Source organism: Sinocyclocheilus rhinocerous, unplaced genomic scaffold (genome assembly GCF_001515625.1).
Source record: "Sinocyclocheilus rhinocerous isolate Xijiao unplaced genomic scaffold, SAMN03320098_v1.1 scaffold2135, whole genome shotgun sequence".
NCBI classification, from domain to species: Eukaryota; Metazoa; Chordata; class Actinopteri; order Cypriniformes; family Cyprinidae; genus Sinocyclocheilus; species Sinocyclocheilus rhinocerous.
Window position 1 is genome coordinate 177,075 of NW_015653505.1, and position 17,116 is coordinate 194,190.

Sequence of the window (17,116 nt, forward strand, 5' to 3'; positions counted from 1 at the left end):
TGTTGTAGCTTTGCTCACATGAAAACAGATAAAACTTTCTAAAACTGGCATTTGCACTTAATGCTCAATGCTCTTTTTTTTTGACGTATGGCAATATAAGTCACACGATACTGCACATAAATGATTGGGTTTGTGGAAAATGCAATGACTCGACCCTTGGATATACAACCCCGATTCCAGAGAAGTTGGGACGTTTCGTAAAATGCAATAAAATCAAGAATCTGTGATTTGTTAATTCTCTTTAACTTTTATTTAATTGACAGATTACTAAAGATTTCCAAAGTTTTCACTGACCAACGTAAATGTATTTTGTAAATATGAAAAAATTTTGGTTTTGACGGCTGCAACACATTCCAAAAACGTTGGGACAGAGGCAAAATAAAAGTGAAAAGGTTAAAGAATATCCACGTTAAACTGATTTTGTAACAGTTCACAGTAAGCAGGTGAATTGGTAATAGGTCAGGGTATCATGTTTGGGTATAAAAGGAGCATCTCAGTCTTTGCAAGCAAAGCTGGATTATGGTTCATCATTTTGTGACAAATTTCATGAGAGAAGTGCCAAACAAATTAAAAATCCAATTTCTCATGCAAAATCACAAAGAATTTAGGTCTAGTACCATACATAATACATAACATTGTGAAAAGATTCATGGAATCCAGAGAAATCACAGTACATGTATGTCAAGGCAGGAAACCTCAGGTGAATGTGCATGACCTTTGAGCCCTCAGATGGCATTGCATAAGAAACCGTCATAGAGACTGGACAAAAATTTTGCTAAACTTTAACAATTAGTATCATCAATTCCCAAACAATGAAACATTGTAATTAAAAAGAAAGTTAATGTGACACAGTGTTAAACATGCCTCTGTCCCAACTTTTTTGGAGTTTTTAAATATAGCCAAATATAACACTAAATATAGTGTTAAATATAGCCAAATGGGCTCAGGAGTACTTCAGAAAACCACTGTCATTTACCACAGTCTGCTTCTGCATCAATAAATGCAACTTGAATATCTGTTACTCTATACACCAATTCTATGCAGCGATGCTGCCGGGTTCTCTGGGCCAGAGCTCATCTCAGATATTCAAAAAACAGTGAAAATGTGTGCTGTACTCAGATCCACATTTCCACAAGTCCACATTTCAACTTGTTTCCGGGAAAAATGGATTTCGAGTTCTCATTCCCAAAGACCAAAGGGACCATCCAGACTTTCATTAGTCACAGAAGCAAAAACAAACGTCTTGCATGGTATGGGGGTGCAGCAGAGCAAACAGCATGGGTGACTGGCTTATGTGCGAAGGTACTATTGACATGGAGGCATATATTGGGATTGTACAGAGAAATATATTGCCATTGTTGTGGATTTTTCTTGGGTGCGGCCAATGAAGTGGAGGAGCAGAGTTCCAGATGTCAAAATAAGACTTTATTTAACAAAGAAACAAAGCCGGCAAGACAGTCACAGCATTCCAAATCATTCTCCCAAAGTCTCTGTTTGTCAGCTTATATTATATACCCTTTGTTCTCTCCAAATTTGGTCATTTTCTGTTTTTTCTTTGTTCCGGTTATTTTTTATTGGTTATAGATACCTGATTTGCCACAATTGTTTCCAACCCTTTTGGCCTTGTTTTTTAATGGTGGAATGTGGTCCGATCAGCCATTTTTTTAAAAAAGCTTTTATTTCGCCACCTTCTATTGGTTGGTAGTGGCCACATGAGGAGGTGTGCGTCAAATCCATCCACCTCCTCCTGATAATATTAGATTATTTCAAGTTCACGTTTACTGTCCAATGAAAGGTCCACTGTCTAATGAAAAGACCATTATACGTGCTCCTGATAATATTAGATTATTTCAAGTTCACTGGTGTACTGTCTAATGAAAGGTCCACTGTCTAATGAAAAGACCATTATACGTTCATCATTCCCCATCACTACATCCAGGGTTAACATAATTCAGCATATTAATTTATATACTGATTATTTTCACATAACGTTCAATAAAATTACACAATATATTCCCCCCTCTGAGGCTTCACCAAGCCTCACCGCTAAACCCTTTGCCTAGAGTGCAACACCATAAATCCACCCATCCTTCTATCCTTCTATGAACCAATAAAGGTCCTCCAGCACTTTTTACCAAATGGTTTCTTTATGCTGCTGCACTCCAGAGGAAGTCAGATCCAAACATCTCTCCTCACTATTAACCAGAGAAGAGTAAAAGAATCTGCTTCCCTACCTATATATTCTTGGGGGTCAAAAAATCAATAATATGTGTCAATGCATGTGCTAATAAGATGTTCAAGCCTTGCCCATGGTTGTCATGGTTATGTAGTATATATGAATGATTAGTTAACTGATTAAAACAAACAAAATGATGTAATAAATGATGCACTGGTCTGTCCCTCGTAGCCAGAGGAACTCCAAGCATTGCCGGTAGCTTGGAGCGCTGTCTGGTGCTGCTGTCCTTCGTTGCCAGAGGAGCTCTCAGGCAAGCTCCACTTTTGTCAATTAAATAAAAGTTAAAGAGAATTAACAAATCACAGATTCTTGATTTTATTTCATTTTACAAAATGTCCCAACTGCTCAGGAATTGGGGTTGTACATAAAGATAAGGCTGTGTTGGAGGAAATAAGAGATGTGAGATGTAGGAAGTTTTCAATCTAATATATACTGTATTAAGAAAACACTTTATGACTGTGAAAACCCTTTATGACTTTATGTGTCCACCAAAGTGTTTATTTCTAAGGTTATATTTTCAATTGCCTTTAATGGGTAGCAGCATGATGCATACTTGCAGTTGTTTTCTGGATGCCAAGTATTTAAAAATGCTCAACTTTGTGTAAAATGCAGCACAGGTCACTTTTAACCAGCCATCCAATCACAGTAGAGGAGGGGTGGGACAAATATCACTAACCTGTTATTCTATTGTTCTAGCCGTTAAAATGTCAATTATTGCTGGTTTCCAAATATTCATGTCTGTACCAGAGATCGATAGATAGATAGATAGATAGATAGATAGATAGATCTAAGATAGAAAAGTCTACAAATACAACATTGCAGTGTTTGTTTTAAAGTTCAAAGTACACACTCAACATTGAAGCATTAAGTTAGCACGCAATATTCTTAAAATGCCAAAAAAGTATCTCCCAAGTCAATACAGAGTGCAGACACGTGCTCAAAGCTCTTCAAAGCTGCACTTGCAGCACAAAAGTGAGTTGGTTTTCCTGTGGGAATCCCTGAATGCATTTAGGGCTGAATTAGCTGTCTGAGCTCCTGAGTCACACAGTAGATGGGCTCTAGAGAGGATCTGCTCTTTCATCAACTGTGCAATAATGCTAAATCTTATTTGTTTTTCTTCCAAGAGTCCGGAGCGTATGTGTGTATAAGTGAAAAGGAGGGAGACTAGAGGAGGCGGGTGATGGAATCCCATCTTGCCTTGGGGCAAGTTGGCACCTGACTGCTTAACAAAGCCCCGGTCAGAGGTCAAAGGTCAGATGTCATGGAGAGAGAGCCCCCTACGTGGAGGGTGCTGAATAAACGGCAGCTAAATCTTTCTTTATGTTCTTTTAACTCATCCTCTGCTTCGGTGTCCTCCCTTCGCTCCTCGGCTCTCTCTTTATCAGTCTGGCCCGGGCGTCTTAAGCTCTATTCTCTCCTTGTGATGAATGTAAGACAAGGGTGAATGTAAACCCAAGGGCTCCTCAATCATCTGCAGGAGGGAAACAGTTTAAAGCCTCAATCCCCACTCAAAGTCCATTGCAGGTGATACTGAAGGTGCAGACAGACTGAAAATACACGGGCAGTGCAGATGCTGGAAAGGTCTAGAAATATGACATTGTAGTGTAAGTTTGTTTTAAAGTTAACCTTCATGTTCTGTAGTATGTGGGATATTTCGAAAGGCTTAAACAACATACGTAACATTGAAGTTCTAAGTTGATACTTTTTTTGAAAAATGTTACATTAGCGTACCAAACTGAATAAATAAATATAATGAATTTTGACATGCTACGAATCCCTGATTGCTATACAATCCTGCCAGTTATTTACTTTGATTTATTTTATTGTGTACTATGGCTCTGTTCCAAAACTCACTGCCTACTTAAGCCCAATGTATACTTAGATTTTTAAATGTACACTAGGGCAGCGGTTCCCAATCCCAGTACACAAGTATGTGTGTACTGTACGACCATGGCCCGATTTTTCTAACTGCACATATTCTATACAACACTGTCCCAGGCTGTTGTTTCACAGTCAAAAAGAAAAAGAAAAAGAAAAAAGACACAGGAGAAGGAACAACAATAGGCGCCCACATTAACAAGCACTTGTCAGCTGTATGCATATGCTAAGTGTTCACATCAGAACTGAAGTACCTCGTAAGCAGCATCCTAACCATCATGGAAGCTCCTAGATGATTTGATTTGGAACCCTTTACTTAAGTTACAACACTATGCGTCACACAAATAACAGTTGACAAAGAAAATGTGAATTCAATAGCCTTTCATTTTAGCTAAGCTAATGGCATGGTACTCTTAAAAAGCATTAAAATACACAGAGCACACAAATATTGGGTAAAACAAACCATTTTCACCTTTTAGTATTAAACGAAATTCAAGGTTTTTTACATTTCTCTCACCTCGTCCACTATTTTGGCTCAGTGCATTATGGAAGTGTCTTCTCCACAAAAGAATGCATGCAGTGTTGTCTTAAAATTTGGCTAATATAGATTTTGGAACAGAGCATCTGTAGTTTGCTGGGGTCAAACTGATTTAGAACTAAACAATTTTAATGTATTAGATATCAGTCACTGTTCTGAAAATGTCTACTTTGTGACAATCTGACATCCATAACTGTCAGACGAAAAAAAAAAATTATATGTATATATATATATAATGTTTACATCTTCTAACTTGAATTTGAACTTAAAATATCATATACATGCTTTATGAGAAAACATTAACCAGTGTTATGCACATAAGAAAATATATTTTTCTGATGTGGGATTTCATTCTAATTATTTTATGTTTAATTACATGATATATCATTCATGTTCAACACTATCAGAGCTGGAGGATACACAACACCCACATATGCTTGTAAAGCACTTATAATATGACTACACATTAAAACAATTCTTTCAGGTTTTTTTTTTTTTTCATTTTAAAGTCTCTAGTGGACCAGTGCCCTAAGATGTACCCCCCATAGTGTACAATTACAGCTTGAAATACCAGCGGCCCAGTAGCCAACATCTAGCACATCTCTCTCTCTATGAGAATAACTGCTTCCTCACAGCGCTGGGAGACCAGCATTGTGATTTGGACTTTAATGACTGTGGTTAAGAAAAGTGGGATGTGATTTTTGCCTCTTTAAATATCTCTGATGATGGACAGCGCTGTGTGAAGGCTTATTAAGGATATTAGAGGGCCATTATAGGCAACATTAAAAAGAGCACAATTTTACAATATAGCAAAGGTCAGTTTGAATCAGTCAAATTGTATGATCTTGGAATATCAGTCTTATTTATTTACATCATACCATGTTTTATCTGATTACAGCACACTATACTATAGGTTGAGCACAAATAGTCTGATAAAACTACAGGCACATTAATGCCCAAACCCAACAGAACTGAACCAGCCTCACAAAAAAAGAGGGAGTTTAATATTTACATGTATATATTTATATTATATATAAATATATTTAAAATATAAACATAACATATTTTTCTTATATTTAGTTATATATCAAATTATATTATAGTTATATATATAATTTGATGTTGAAATAAAACATTTATTTTGAAACAGTTACTATTATTTTTACACATACAAACTAGGGCTGTCACGATATTAGATTTTACACACCACGGTTATTGTGGCCAAAAGAATTCACGATATCGATATATCGCGATACCTATAGAAACCTTGGGGAATCAGCCAAATAAATTCAGTTAATTCAGTTTTAATGTGCATCTAGAATGGCTGCAGATGAGGCATTAAGTGCATGGCACTGCGACCAACGTAACATTTTACATAGATTAATGTAGCAATGTAGTCGCTCAGTTTTTTCTAGATGTTTTAATCGTGTAATAGATTTGAATAAAGAAATCAAGTGCTACGCACATGTATTGGCCATGACTTGATAGCAAATACAAATACAAAAATTAGACGAGTAAAGAAAATGTGGTACTTATTAAAAGAATCACCCCTTTATTTAAATATATGAAGACAGGAAACCGCTGTTAACAGGTTAATGTAACATTTCCCATTCCACGACTAGTAAAATAATGGTAACTCACTGGCTGTATAATATTGAACATTGTTCTTCTCTGAGTAGCGCGGTCATGCGCTGCGTCTTCTTCTTGTTTGACAGGTGTCAGCGTTAAGGCGCAATACTGCCACCTGGGAGGTCAACCAGGTACTGACGCTGGAGTAGGCTATTTGCGTGTCGTGTTATCATAAGTGTCCGGTTCATTTTAAATATTGTGGTTATCGCCAATACCGGTATATCGTCACACCCTAAATTAACACAATGTCGAAATTTCATCATTTGAATATCATGGTTATCATCAATACCGGTATTTTGCGACACCGCTAATACAAACATAAAAAATAAATATGCAATATCTATAGGGTTAGGGGCTAAATGTGAGGATGGATTTACTGGGTTTCCCCTTCTCTAGCGCTCTCTTTCTCTTCATCTTGTCATGGTCCATTGGTCTTTAAATCACTAAACGCCTCGGGTTTCCCCTTCTCTGTAGTGTTGTTTTTACACCTCCCCTGTTCTTCATTCTCTCCTTTTCTGCTAAATTCCTCCTCCTTGTTTTCTATACATCTCCTCCTTGTTCTGTGAAGTGTCTCCCTTGTTCTTTCGTTCCTCCTCTGTGTCTTTTCTCTCTCTCTTTTCGCTTTGAGGTGTTGTTATTCTGAAGAGCCAGACATCCTCTGAATGGTATGCAGCAACTGCTTCTTTTCATTCTTCACTCTTGCCTTTATTCCTTTACTTCACCTCCCCTCCCCTTCATCTTGAGCCAGCACTTAAACCAGCCAGAGTCGAGCGTGAAGAGAAAGCAGGAGATTTAGCCGGAGTGCAGGTCACCGCAAGGAGCGAGAAGAGGATAAAAGACGATGGAACAAAGTGTGTGTCTGCAAACAGTTCTACATTTCCTCCACAAACTTAAACGGCTGCCCAGATGCTGATCTTAAAGATGCTGAAGCTTTTTGATTTCAAAAACAGACCAAATCGCTAAATTTATGTTATGCAGAAGTGTTACCAAAGCCAATTTAAAAGGTGTGTGCGTGTGTGAGGAAGACCATATTGGTGATTTAGTGATTCAACTTGTCAGCTCATAAGCTTCCCTTTGTCCTATTGGTGAGGCTAAACCTGTTCCATCCCTATAATTCACTGCTCCAATAAAAAGACTTACTTTTGCTCCAGTGGCCCGGAGTACCCCTGCTGCCCTTTTTCCAAAAAACTCAACCCCATCCACTAAACGCCCTCCACCTTCCACCCAATCCACCACATTCCCATTATCTGTTTAGACACTTTAGGGAAACAAGAATTAGTTAGTTATTTCAATATAAAATATAATATAATATAAGAACTAACTGTGCATTATGCCATTTATTACACAGCTTTTAAAAAGCAAATAAATAAATGGTTATCAGTAAACAAAACCACTTTGGCACAGCGCACTTAGATTTAACTTAATGAAACTAATTTAACTGATTTTAAAATGCTGATGGAAAAATATATTGCATAAATATTATATTAATAAAACTTTACGATGCGAGAGACACACGAAAAATAGACAAAACATTCAATTATACACTTTATTGCCATTACATACACACATACATATTTATTCATTGATTTAAGACTTTACTGATGTAACTGAGCTATAAATAGCCATATCTGTTAATCTGGATTAGAAATCCCAGGTCAGGATATCTCTGTCCACTACTGCGCTTCACATCTCTCTCTCACTCATGTGTGCTTAGACAATTAAAAAAAATGGTTTTAGCATCAAATCCCTCTGTGGAGTTTTCCATGGTAATCCTTTTGTCTATATTTACAAGACATTGTTGCACTATATCCTGTAATTCTGGGATATCCAATCCCTTGAATGTGATGCCCGGTGTGTTAAATGTAACTCACTCGAGAACCCTCGCCCTGTCACCCTCAACCAGGCTTTTAATGGATTTGTGTATAATGAAAAACTGCCGATGGATTAAACCAGAACGTGAGCAGAAACAGAATTGTCATCTCTGCCACGGGATGAACGGAACTAGACCGTAATCCTGCAAATGGCTGGTGTGTGAGAGAGGAAGAGAGAATAAATAGGTTAGTGGACAATCTGTGACAAAAGAGACTGAATCACTGCATGCACAGTGATTCTGGCAGTGGTATCTTCTGGAAAGTTTTCACCGACAGTTTCCTAATTAATGTTTGTGGGGCAGATGCCCATATAATTCCACCCATGATAAAGATAAAGGCATATAAATAGTTGTTCCCTTCAGTCCTTCCAACAGTCCTTCCGGAATCCCTCCTCCACTTCAGATCTGTTTTTACTCTCTCTATACACTATAAAACATTTCCACCCACTTTTGGGAAAACTGAAGATGAATTGCTCATGCCAAAGTGGTTTTTACCATTTCAATTTTGCTTACTGATAAAGAAAATGTGTCAAGTAAATTTCTGAAAACTATTGACTAAAGATAGACAGACAGACAGACCAGTGTTGGGGGTAACTCATTACAAGTAACAAGTTCTGTAATCGGATTACTTTTTTCAAGTAACTAATAAAGTAATGCATTACTTTTTAATTTACAAGAAAATATCGGAGTTATTTTTAAATAAGTAATGCCAGTTTCTTTGTTTTCCCATTTATTGACTGACAGCTCTCCTGTCACCATGTTGGTTGAGAGAAATCGGCAGTAAGTGCAGAAGCGTTGTGTGCGCTGTGTAAACAAAATGCTAATGTAGTTCTAGACTAAATGTGAACATGCATTTACTCTTCTTGCGCAAAGACGGATTCAGAATTCCTCAAAAATAAAAATCTGTGAAAAGCAAACTCAGAATGATTAATGTAATGATTAAATATGCTAAAGGGATAGTTCACCCAAAAATTCTGTCATTGATTATTCACCCTCATATCGTTCAAAACCCTTAAGACATCTTAAGTCTTAGATAAACCCGTTCATCTTCAGAACACAAATTTAGATATTTTTGATGCATTCCGAGCACTCTGACCCTCCCATAGACAGCAATGTAATTAACACGATCAACGTCAAAGCCCAGCCCAAATGAGAAAAAGCAACACAAAAGTAACAAAAAATTACTGTCCATAAAAAAGTAACTAAGTAATGTAATTAGTTACTTTTTAGGGAGTAACACAATACAGTAATGCATTATTATTAAAAGTAACTTTCCCAGAGATAGATAGATACATAGATAGATAGACAGATTTTATACAGTTATGTATTATAGAGGTATTGTACAGATAGACAGACAAATTCATACAGACAGCCAGACATACATATAGTGAGAAAGACACAAAGACAGACAGACTTTATATACTTTTACATATTTTAGAAGTATTGTACAGGTAGACAGTCATGGATTTTTTAAGAACAGTTTAAAATAATTCGGTTCTTAAATTTCTGTCTCTTTCACACTGACGCTCACAAACACAGACTCCCTGCTGTTTGAGTGACTGACGAGCACAAGTAGAGAGTTCATCAAAAAGCACTTAGTGTCCACAACACATCCTCTTATCAGTTCCTTTTATTGCTCTCTCCTTCTCTTCGGCTCTTTCTCCCTCCCTTTTTTTTGTCTCAGAGTCTAACAGAGACAAAGTGGGAGTTCCATGAGGGGCTCAGGGATGAGACATATTGTGTGTGTGTGTGTGTGTGTGTGTGTGTGTGTATGTGTGTGAAGGACGGATTGACGGATAGATGAATGCTGTTGAAGAGAGACCATTTAGCTGATAGTGATCAGCCCGTTTAACTCAGATCCCCCCCACCCAACTCACCAACCTCCCTCCTTTCCCTCTAGCTCTGCACTCCATCCATCCTTTTGTTCCGGACTGGCATGTCTCTACTTCTCCTCATTGTTGCTCTGCTTGAGCCTCAGTAGCTCCCCTATCACCACACACACATCCACTCACACACATTCTCTCTCATCTTGGATCAAATCCTCATCCCTCCCCCTCGAGAGTATTAACCTACCCTGTTCCTCAAAGTAGAATGTCACAGCTGGACTAATCCTTCACATGCAGACCTGAGACATCGAAAACCAGACTTAGCAGTGCTGTCATTTACATACACTATTGATGACATCTTCCAAACTGATCTCAAATCCATAAGGACTTCACAATTTGTCAGCTTCGTTTAATTTTGTACACAACCACTATTGATCGCATCTTCCAACCTGATCTCAAATTCACAAGGACTTTGTACGATTTGTCGATTTCTTATGAATTCGTACACATCCACTACTGACTATGTCTGATCTAAACTGATCTTAAACTTGCAATTACTTCATGAATCAACCATTTTGTATAAATTCATACATTCTGGCTTGTACAAACGCATACTATTTGTACATAAACATAAATTTGTACATTTGTACATCATCTAAATTTAACCCTCGGGGGGTGTCATCAGGTTGTATGTAAATGTACTAATGAGATTGTTTGAATTCATACAAATTTGCCACTTTGTAAAATACTTTATTGTCATGTATTTTGAATGTGTTGCATCTTCAATAAACATCACATTTTAAATAGCTTTAAAAATAAAAAGAACACTTTTGGTTCTGAAATTTGATTGGCTGAGCCTCATTCAAAGATGTTATATAATAAAAAAGGATACACACCTGTGACCATTTGAATAAACCCAATAATCTTAAAATTATTAAACATTGGCACATAAAAGAGATGTGTGCTGCTATGTTTCTAAGTGATCTTAGAATTATTCCACGGTGGACCACAGAATGGGCGAAAAAAAGACTTGCAGTGGAGGATTCACCCAAACCAAATTTAAAGAATAGATTACACCAGTGACTGTTGAGCACATTTGACTACTTAGCAACCATTTAGACCACCCTAACAAATACCTCACATCATGGCAGGAAGTTTTTCAGTGATTGTACCACAGTTAAAGGGCTTTTAGCTACCCGTTACCACATTAAACATAAAAATAATCAGTGTAAAACATGGCTTTGAGTTGCTTCTTGCTTTAGTATAACTGCAGTAACCCTAGAGTACACTGTTGAACCAATTTCAGGTATGTTGTGACAAAAGATGTGAGATTACTTGTAGCCCTTCAGTCAGGAAGCCGCCAGGTGGGATAGCTTAAAGCAGGAAATGGGCATACCTGCCTGGAGGCCCGGATTCACAGTGTTGTATCTTTATATCAGATCAACACTTTGTGAAACAAAAGCTATTTTCTTTAAGAACAATCACGTTGTGTTATAGAGACTGTATTAAATTCTACCCTGGAGGAGAAACTTTCTCTATGATATCAAAAGATGTCAGTTGCTGAGGTAAGGATAAAACAAATGAAGTGGTTGTTTATTGTACTCACAAGAAGGTTTTCAGAAGAGAGAGGGAAAATGAGAATGAAAGAAAGAAAAATAGGTTGAAATGGGAGTCTGAGAAACAAATTCCCTGTATCCTTTCCTTTGTTTGCTTCTGTCTGAGGTCAGAAACCTGAATCCATCAGACAGTCTGGAAAAGGCCATTCTGTAATTTACACTATTAACTGCAATAAACCTGATTTTCACACATGACAGAGTTTAACCGCTGAATTAAGCTTCTGTACTTCAACGCAAATTGCGTGAAAGAGATCTCTCGTTTCCTTTTCTATCTCACTTTTTTTCTTTTGGAGGCCAAATGAGCTCAGACTATAGCTTTAGTTTCAAAAATTTAGTTAATGCCTGACTTTTTAAAATAAAAATTTGCAGAACAACTAGTAATTTACACTATTAACTGCAATAAACCTGATTTTCACACATGACTGAATTAAGCTTCTGTACTTCAACGCAAATTGCGTGAAAGAGATCTCTCGTTTCCTTTTCTATCTCACTTTCTTTCTTTTGGAGGCCAAATGAGCTCAGACTATAGCTTTAGTTTCAAAACTTTAGTTAATGCCTGACTTTTTAAAATAAACATTTGCAGAACAACTTGTGCTCCTTACAAGAAATGCATGGAAGACTCAACTCAAAATGAATTCCAATAGAGGCTAATGTTAGCATGTTGCTAATGCAATAATCAGGATAAAAATACACACCACCACAAATAGTGCTCTTTAGCATAATACACTAATACACAACAATGCAATTGCACAGCACATGCAAATTGTCAAAACAGTTCATTTTTAAATCTTCAGTATTTCTTGTTATTGAAAATATGTATTTTAATCCACAGTTCAACATTATAATAAAGTACACTTCTGGCCTCACTGCCTTTTTGGAACAGACTTCACAGTGAAGTGCACCTGCTAGGCAGCTTTGAAACACTATGGCCGTGTTGTTGGTATAAGTACTACAAATCACACCCACACATGCCCATCACACAACACTTACTTAGATGTCACTATCACAACAAAGTCACACGAATGACTCACATTGGCCCTATTGTGCCTTCAAACACACCCAACCTGGTGGTTTAAAGTATAGAAAGCATGTTTAAGTCCTAAAACCAACATCTAACTGCATTTGAGGGAAAGACGTCTTACATAAGACCTCAAACCATCATGATGCTCACCTCGTCTCTCAGCTAAACACTGTCTACAGCAGTTTTTTTTTATGAATGCTAGTAACTGGCAACTATAATTAGCTCTCATTTTGAAACCATGCTGGGCAGGCCATCAAAGGAACCCCATCAAAGTTTCTATAGCAGTCAGACATGGATTGAGCGATCGTTTAGGGCACAGCTTGGTCCAGACAGATCACTGTGGTTTGGATATAATGTGTGTGTTTGTGTGAGTAATGTTAATGTTTGCAGATGCCAAAACCTGACAATGCAGCCTCCATAATTTCAGTTATCATCATATTAGAGTGCTGCACGAATAAGAAATAAGATAATTATTTGATGTCTTAAAATCTTCCAGAGAAGTTCATACTTACCGTGTCCTAAACAGGGCAGGGGCGACGTGAGGAGAAGACAAAACAAGCAAACTGTCCGACAAAGCAAACGCCAAATTGGTGCGTGACGCAACGCAGTCAAGCTTACAACAGCCAATCAGAACAGTTCTTTCTTTCTCTCTTTTCGCTAGCAATGTAGCTAAAGAGCGTTAAACTTTAAATTTAATTTATACATACCTCGTATTTTAATAACGCCATGATGCTTCAACTCACGGCATGTTTTTATGTTTTTCCTCATGGAACTTGACTGTAGACCTTCTATAATCAAGTATCTCCTCATCCATGTTTGATGTAAACATACGCTATTTCTGTCCAATAGGATTTTGAGGGGGCGGGGTTACGTGTCGCAGTGCTTTTTCTCCTCGAGATAGTTTTGTAAATTTAACTGTGATGTTGGTTCAAGTAATTTGGTCAGAATAAATAAATAAAAAGTAAATGTTTTGGTTTTTAGTACTGTGTAATTGATGCAGTTTATAATTTTTATTTTTAAGTTTTCCCATGAACTGTGGTTTTACTACTAATAAAATAGGCTAAGAAAAAAAAACTGTGGTTATACAAAATGGTAATCAATCCACCAAAAAATATGGTTCGTACACATTTACTAGAATAAAAAAATAATTTTCATAAGGGTTAGTCGCCTCAAAAATCACCTAAATTTTTAAAGGTGTCAATATATCTCTAAAGGCCCGTTCACACCAGAAGGTTAACTATAAAGATAACGATAAAGATATAGTTGTAAAAATTGTTCTCAATATTAAAGAATAGCAGAGTCCACACCACAACTATAACGATAAAGGCACAGACAAACGATATCGTTAGAATCACTTTCAGAATGATTTTTTTTCCAGCTGATGAGCGATAGAAATATTGACAGCCAATCATAATCAATCCTGCTGTCACGAGCTCGAGAATTTAAAGAGGTAAATGAGCATACGCTTAGAATAAACAGACGATATCGTCCGCTGGTGAGGACGCTAATATCGTTATCTTTATATTTATCTTTATAGTTATCGTTCTTGGTGTGAACAGGCCTTAAAGTGATTAAATATATCACTATGTGTCATCAATATTACACAGATACATAGAAACTACATTTAACATTTATAATTACAACCATGTGTGATCAATATCAATTAGCTTAGTTATCATCTAAATCCACAGTTTGCTCCCAAAATAGCAAACAGGACATTGTGGCTGCATTCATCTCCTTAATAAGTTCACCTGAAACATATATTTGAAGTAGACTATAAAAAATGTATTGTCTCTCATCGCTTGCTGTGTTTGCAGTTGGTTGAGAGAAAATTCAGATAGGAAGAGACATAGAAGAGATTAAATTTATCACAATGCTCCTGGTTAGAACACGGTGTAATGAATGCACATAATCATACTGATCGTTGGGACAGTTGTCTGTCAAACAAACACAACAAAATGTATTCACTTTATTAGTATCAGTTACTGCAGATTGTGTTTTGTTGTTCTCGTTCATTCTACGGCATATACAAGAGAAGATCAGTGTTGATAGAAAACTGGCAGTTACAAAAATATGATACAGATATTTGCTGGAGAAAATACATTTTGATACACAAATAAAGTCGTGATAGATGCTCCTTTAAAAGGTCATAGAATCAGAATTTCAACGTCTGTGACTCCAAGTTCATTTTCTGAAAGTCTCTGTCTTTGCAGTCTCTAGTTTGTTGTGCTTAGTTCCCCTGGGTTTTAATCCAAAACCAAAGTCTCTCTCTGGGTGCCTTCTAAAGGTGCATCAAAAGTCCAAAGCGATCCAAAAAGGCTGTCCTGATTCGCTCAGGGTTGAACAGTTCACATCCGCCTCGTCTTTTCAGATGATATCACTCAATAGCTATCGTGCAGTCTGTTATCTGATTGGATGCCATGGCCCTCCTCTGCTTTCTTTTATCCAGTGCCACGCTCACCTTATATCTGCTGTGAGGAAAAGACCTTGTTAGGCTTTGACAGCACACCTGCTGAACTGACAAAAAAGCTGCATACAATGAAAGTCTATGGGGCAAAGGGGCAACGGATGGAAATGGCCAAAAAATTGATATTATTTTATTGCTTGTAATTTGTTTCTTTGTTATTTGTTCTTCAAGGTCTATAGGGCAAGTGTTGTAAATATTGGTTAAATGTTATTATTTTAAAGTTTGTAATTTGTTTCTTTGTTCTTAATTTAAGTATAGTCATTAATTAAAATATTATTCAACAGTAGATTCATTTTTGCTATGGTATGAAGACGCGTCAGATATTATCGTACCATTATATCCCTTCTCCTGACCTTTGACCCATGAAGTCCACTTGGCTTTCATCTTACTGACCATTAGTCTAAATATAGAGTCTGTAAATCTTGCCTGCCGCTTTTGGACAGTTTATCTCATTTTCCATTTCCTTTTCTTTTTTTAGCCCTCGAACTAGGCTGGCCTTTGAGCGGAGGAGAGCGAAGGGAAACGAGGGGGCAGGAAAAAAGGGTGGAGAGGGAAAAATAAAACAAGGTGTGGGAAAGCAAATGATTAAAAGTGTACCCATGTGTATGCGGGACTCTGAGTGATGTTTGGACGTGCAGACGCACTCGAGATGATCCTCCAGCTGCACCTGCACCTCCCGGAGCTTCGGCCTCCTGCGTACGTACTCCACCTTGGCCACCTGAGAGAGAGAGAGAGAGAGAGAGAGAGAGAAAGAGTGAGTGTGGGAACATCCTGAGCTGCACGCACACACACTCATAACCCTATCAACAGTGTATTTTTCCTCTGCCGTTCCAGAGGTGAGATAAGGCGAGAGCTAAATGTGACTCGTCGGTTTCCTGTAATGCAGATGAGCCGCCTCAAACCTCTCTTTCTAAACACACACACCTCACATCATACTGACAGACTCCTTCCCTCCCTGCCAACTCAGCTGCCCTGCAGGCCCATTTATACAATACTTTATTCAGGCCTGAACACTCACACACATAGCTGGCGAGATAAACGCAATAGAACACACCCCGCAGCCGCAGCGTTACAGACAGATATTTGCAGCGGTTAACTCAAGGTTAGGGCTATTCGTTAACTAGCCGTGGAAGTCTGGCCTGAAACGCTTTCTGTGTGCTCAGCGGCCCTGAAATTCTCGCTGACATTGTCCTCCCTTTGGCACGTCCTACGCCTCGCTCTTGTTACATTTGAATTTGAGAAATGTGAAAAGCTTTACATGCTGAAAATGAGCTTGACAAGTGCGCATGGGGATTTACATCAACAAAACATATTTTTATTATACAGTAAATGTGCTCAGTGAAGGAGAAAGAAGGTAAAAGGTCATAGTTATGTTTCATTTAAGTATCAACTTTCAGATGTTTCACCTATAGTTCCTACAAAAAGGCACAAATGAGACCATTTTTGACATGCAGTAAAGGCACTTTAAAATGAATGGGAATTGGGAATGGCATGACAGATAACTTGGTCTGGGAAGAATTAGATAAGAAACATCTGAGTTCATACTGAGATTTTTAATGTATGGCTGCAGAGTTTAGTATCTTGGAAAACTTTAGCAACATCACTGACCTGTTCAGGGCTTCAAGTGCAGGTCAGTTTCATCTGTAATACGCTACTGTAGTCTTTATTAACCTAGTTGAGTATTAAACTGCTAGCACCTGTTAGGCTGTCAGGAGCACCCCATTATTATCATCAGTCAGGATACTGTGCTAAAGGACATCATTATCGATTGGAAAGTTACATTAATACATTTAGCAGACAGATATCCACATGAATTTATTGTACAGGGAGGGAGGGAGCTTGAGCAGACAGCAACACAAAAATATGAGAAATAAGGAGCATCTATGAGCCCAAAAATGCAATAGTGTGTTCAGTATTACACTCTAAAAAATGCTGGGTTAAATATAACCCAGCGCTGGGTTAAAAAGGGACAAACCCAGCTATTGGGTTGTTTTGACCCAGCGGTTGGGTTCAAAACAACCCAACCGCTGGGTCA

At 37.7% G+C, this 17,116-nt stretch overlaps 1 protein-coding gene across 3 annotated transcripts in view; it reads right to left on the reverse strand.

Annotated features, from left to right (window-relative positions):
• Nucleotides 1–14,412: 14,412 nt before the first annotated feature.
• pdgfaa (platelet-derived growth factor alpha polypeptide a) overlaps nucleotides 14,413–17,116 on the reverse strand; it is a 12,952-nt gene continuing 10,248 nt past the window's right edge. For 2 of the 3 annotated variants that reach the window (XM_016522889.1, XM_016522888.1), the window contains exons 5-6: nucleotides 15,679–15,799; nucleotides 14,413–15,085 (exon numbers count right to left, since the gene is read on the reverse strand). In XM_016522889.1, coding sequence (XP_016378375.1) covers nucleotides 15,072–15,085; nucleotides 15,679–15,799 — 135 coding nt within the window. In that variant the 3' untranslated portion in view covers nucleotides 14,413–15,071. The remainder of the gene's footprint in view (nucleotides 15,086–15,678; nucleotides 15,800–17,116) is intronic. The other variant, XM_016522890.1, reaches the window with a different exon arrangement.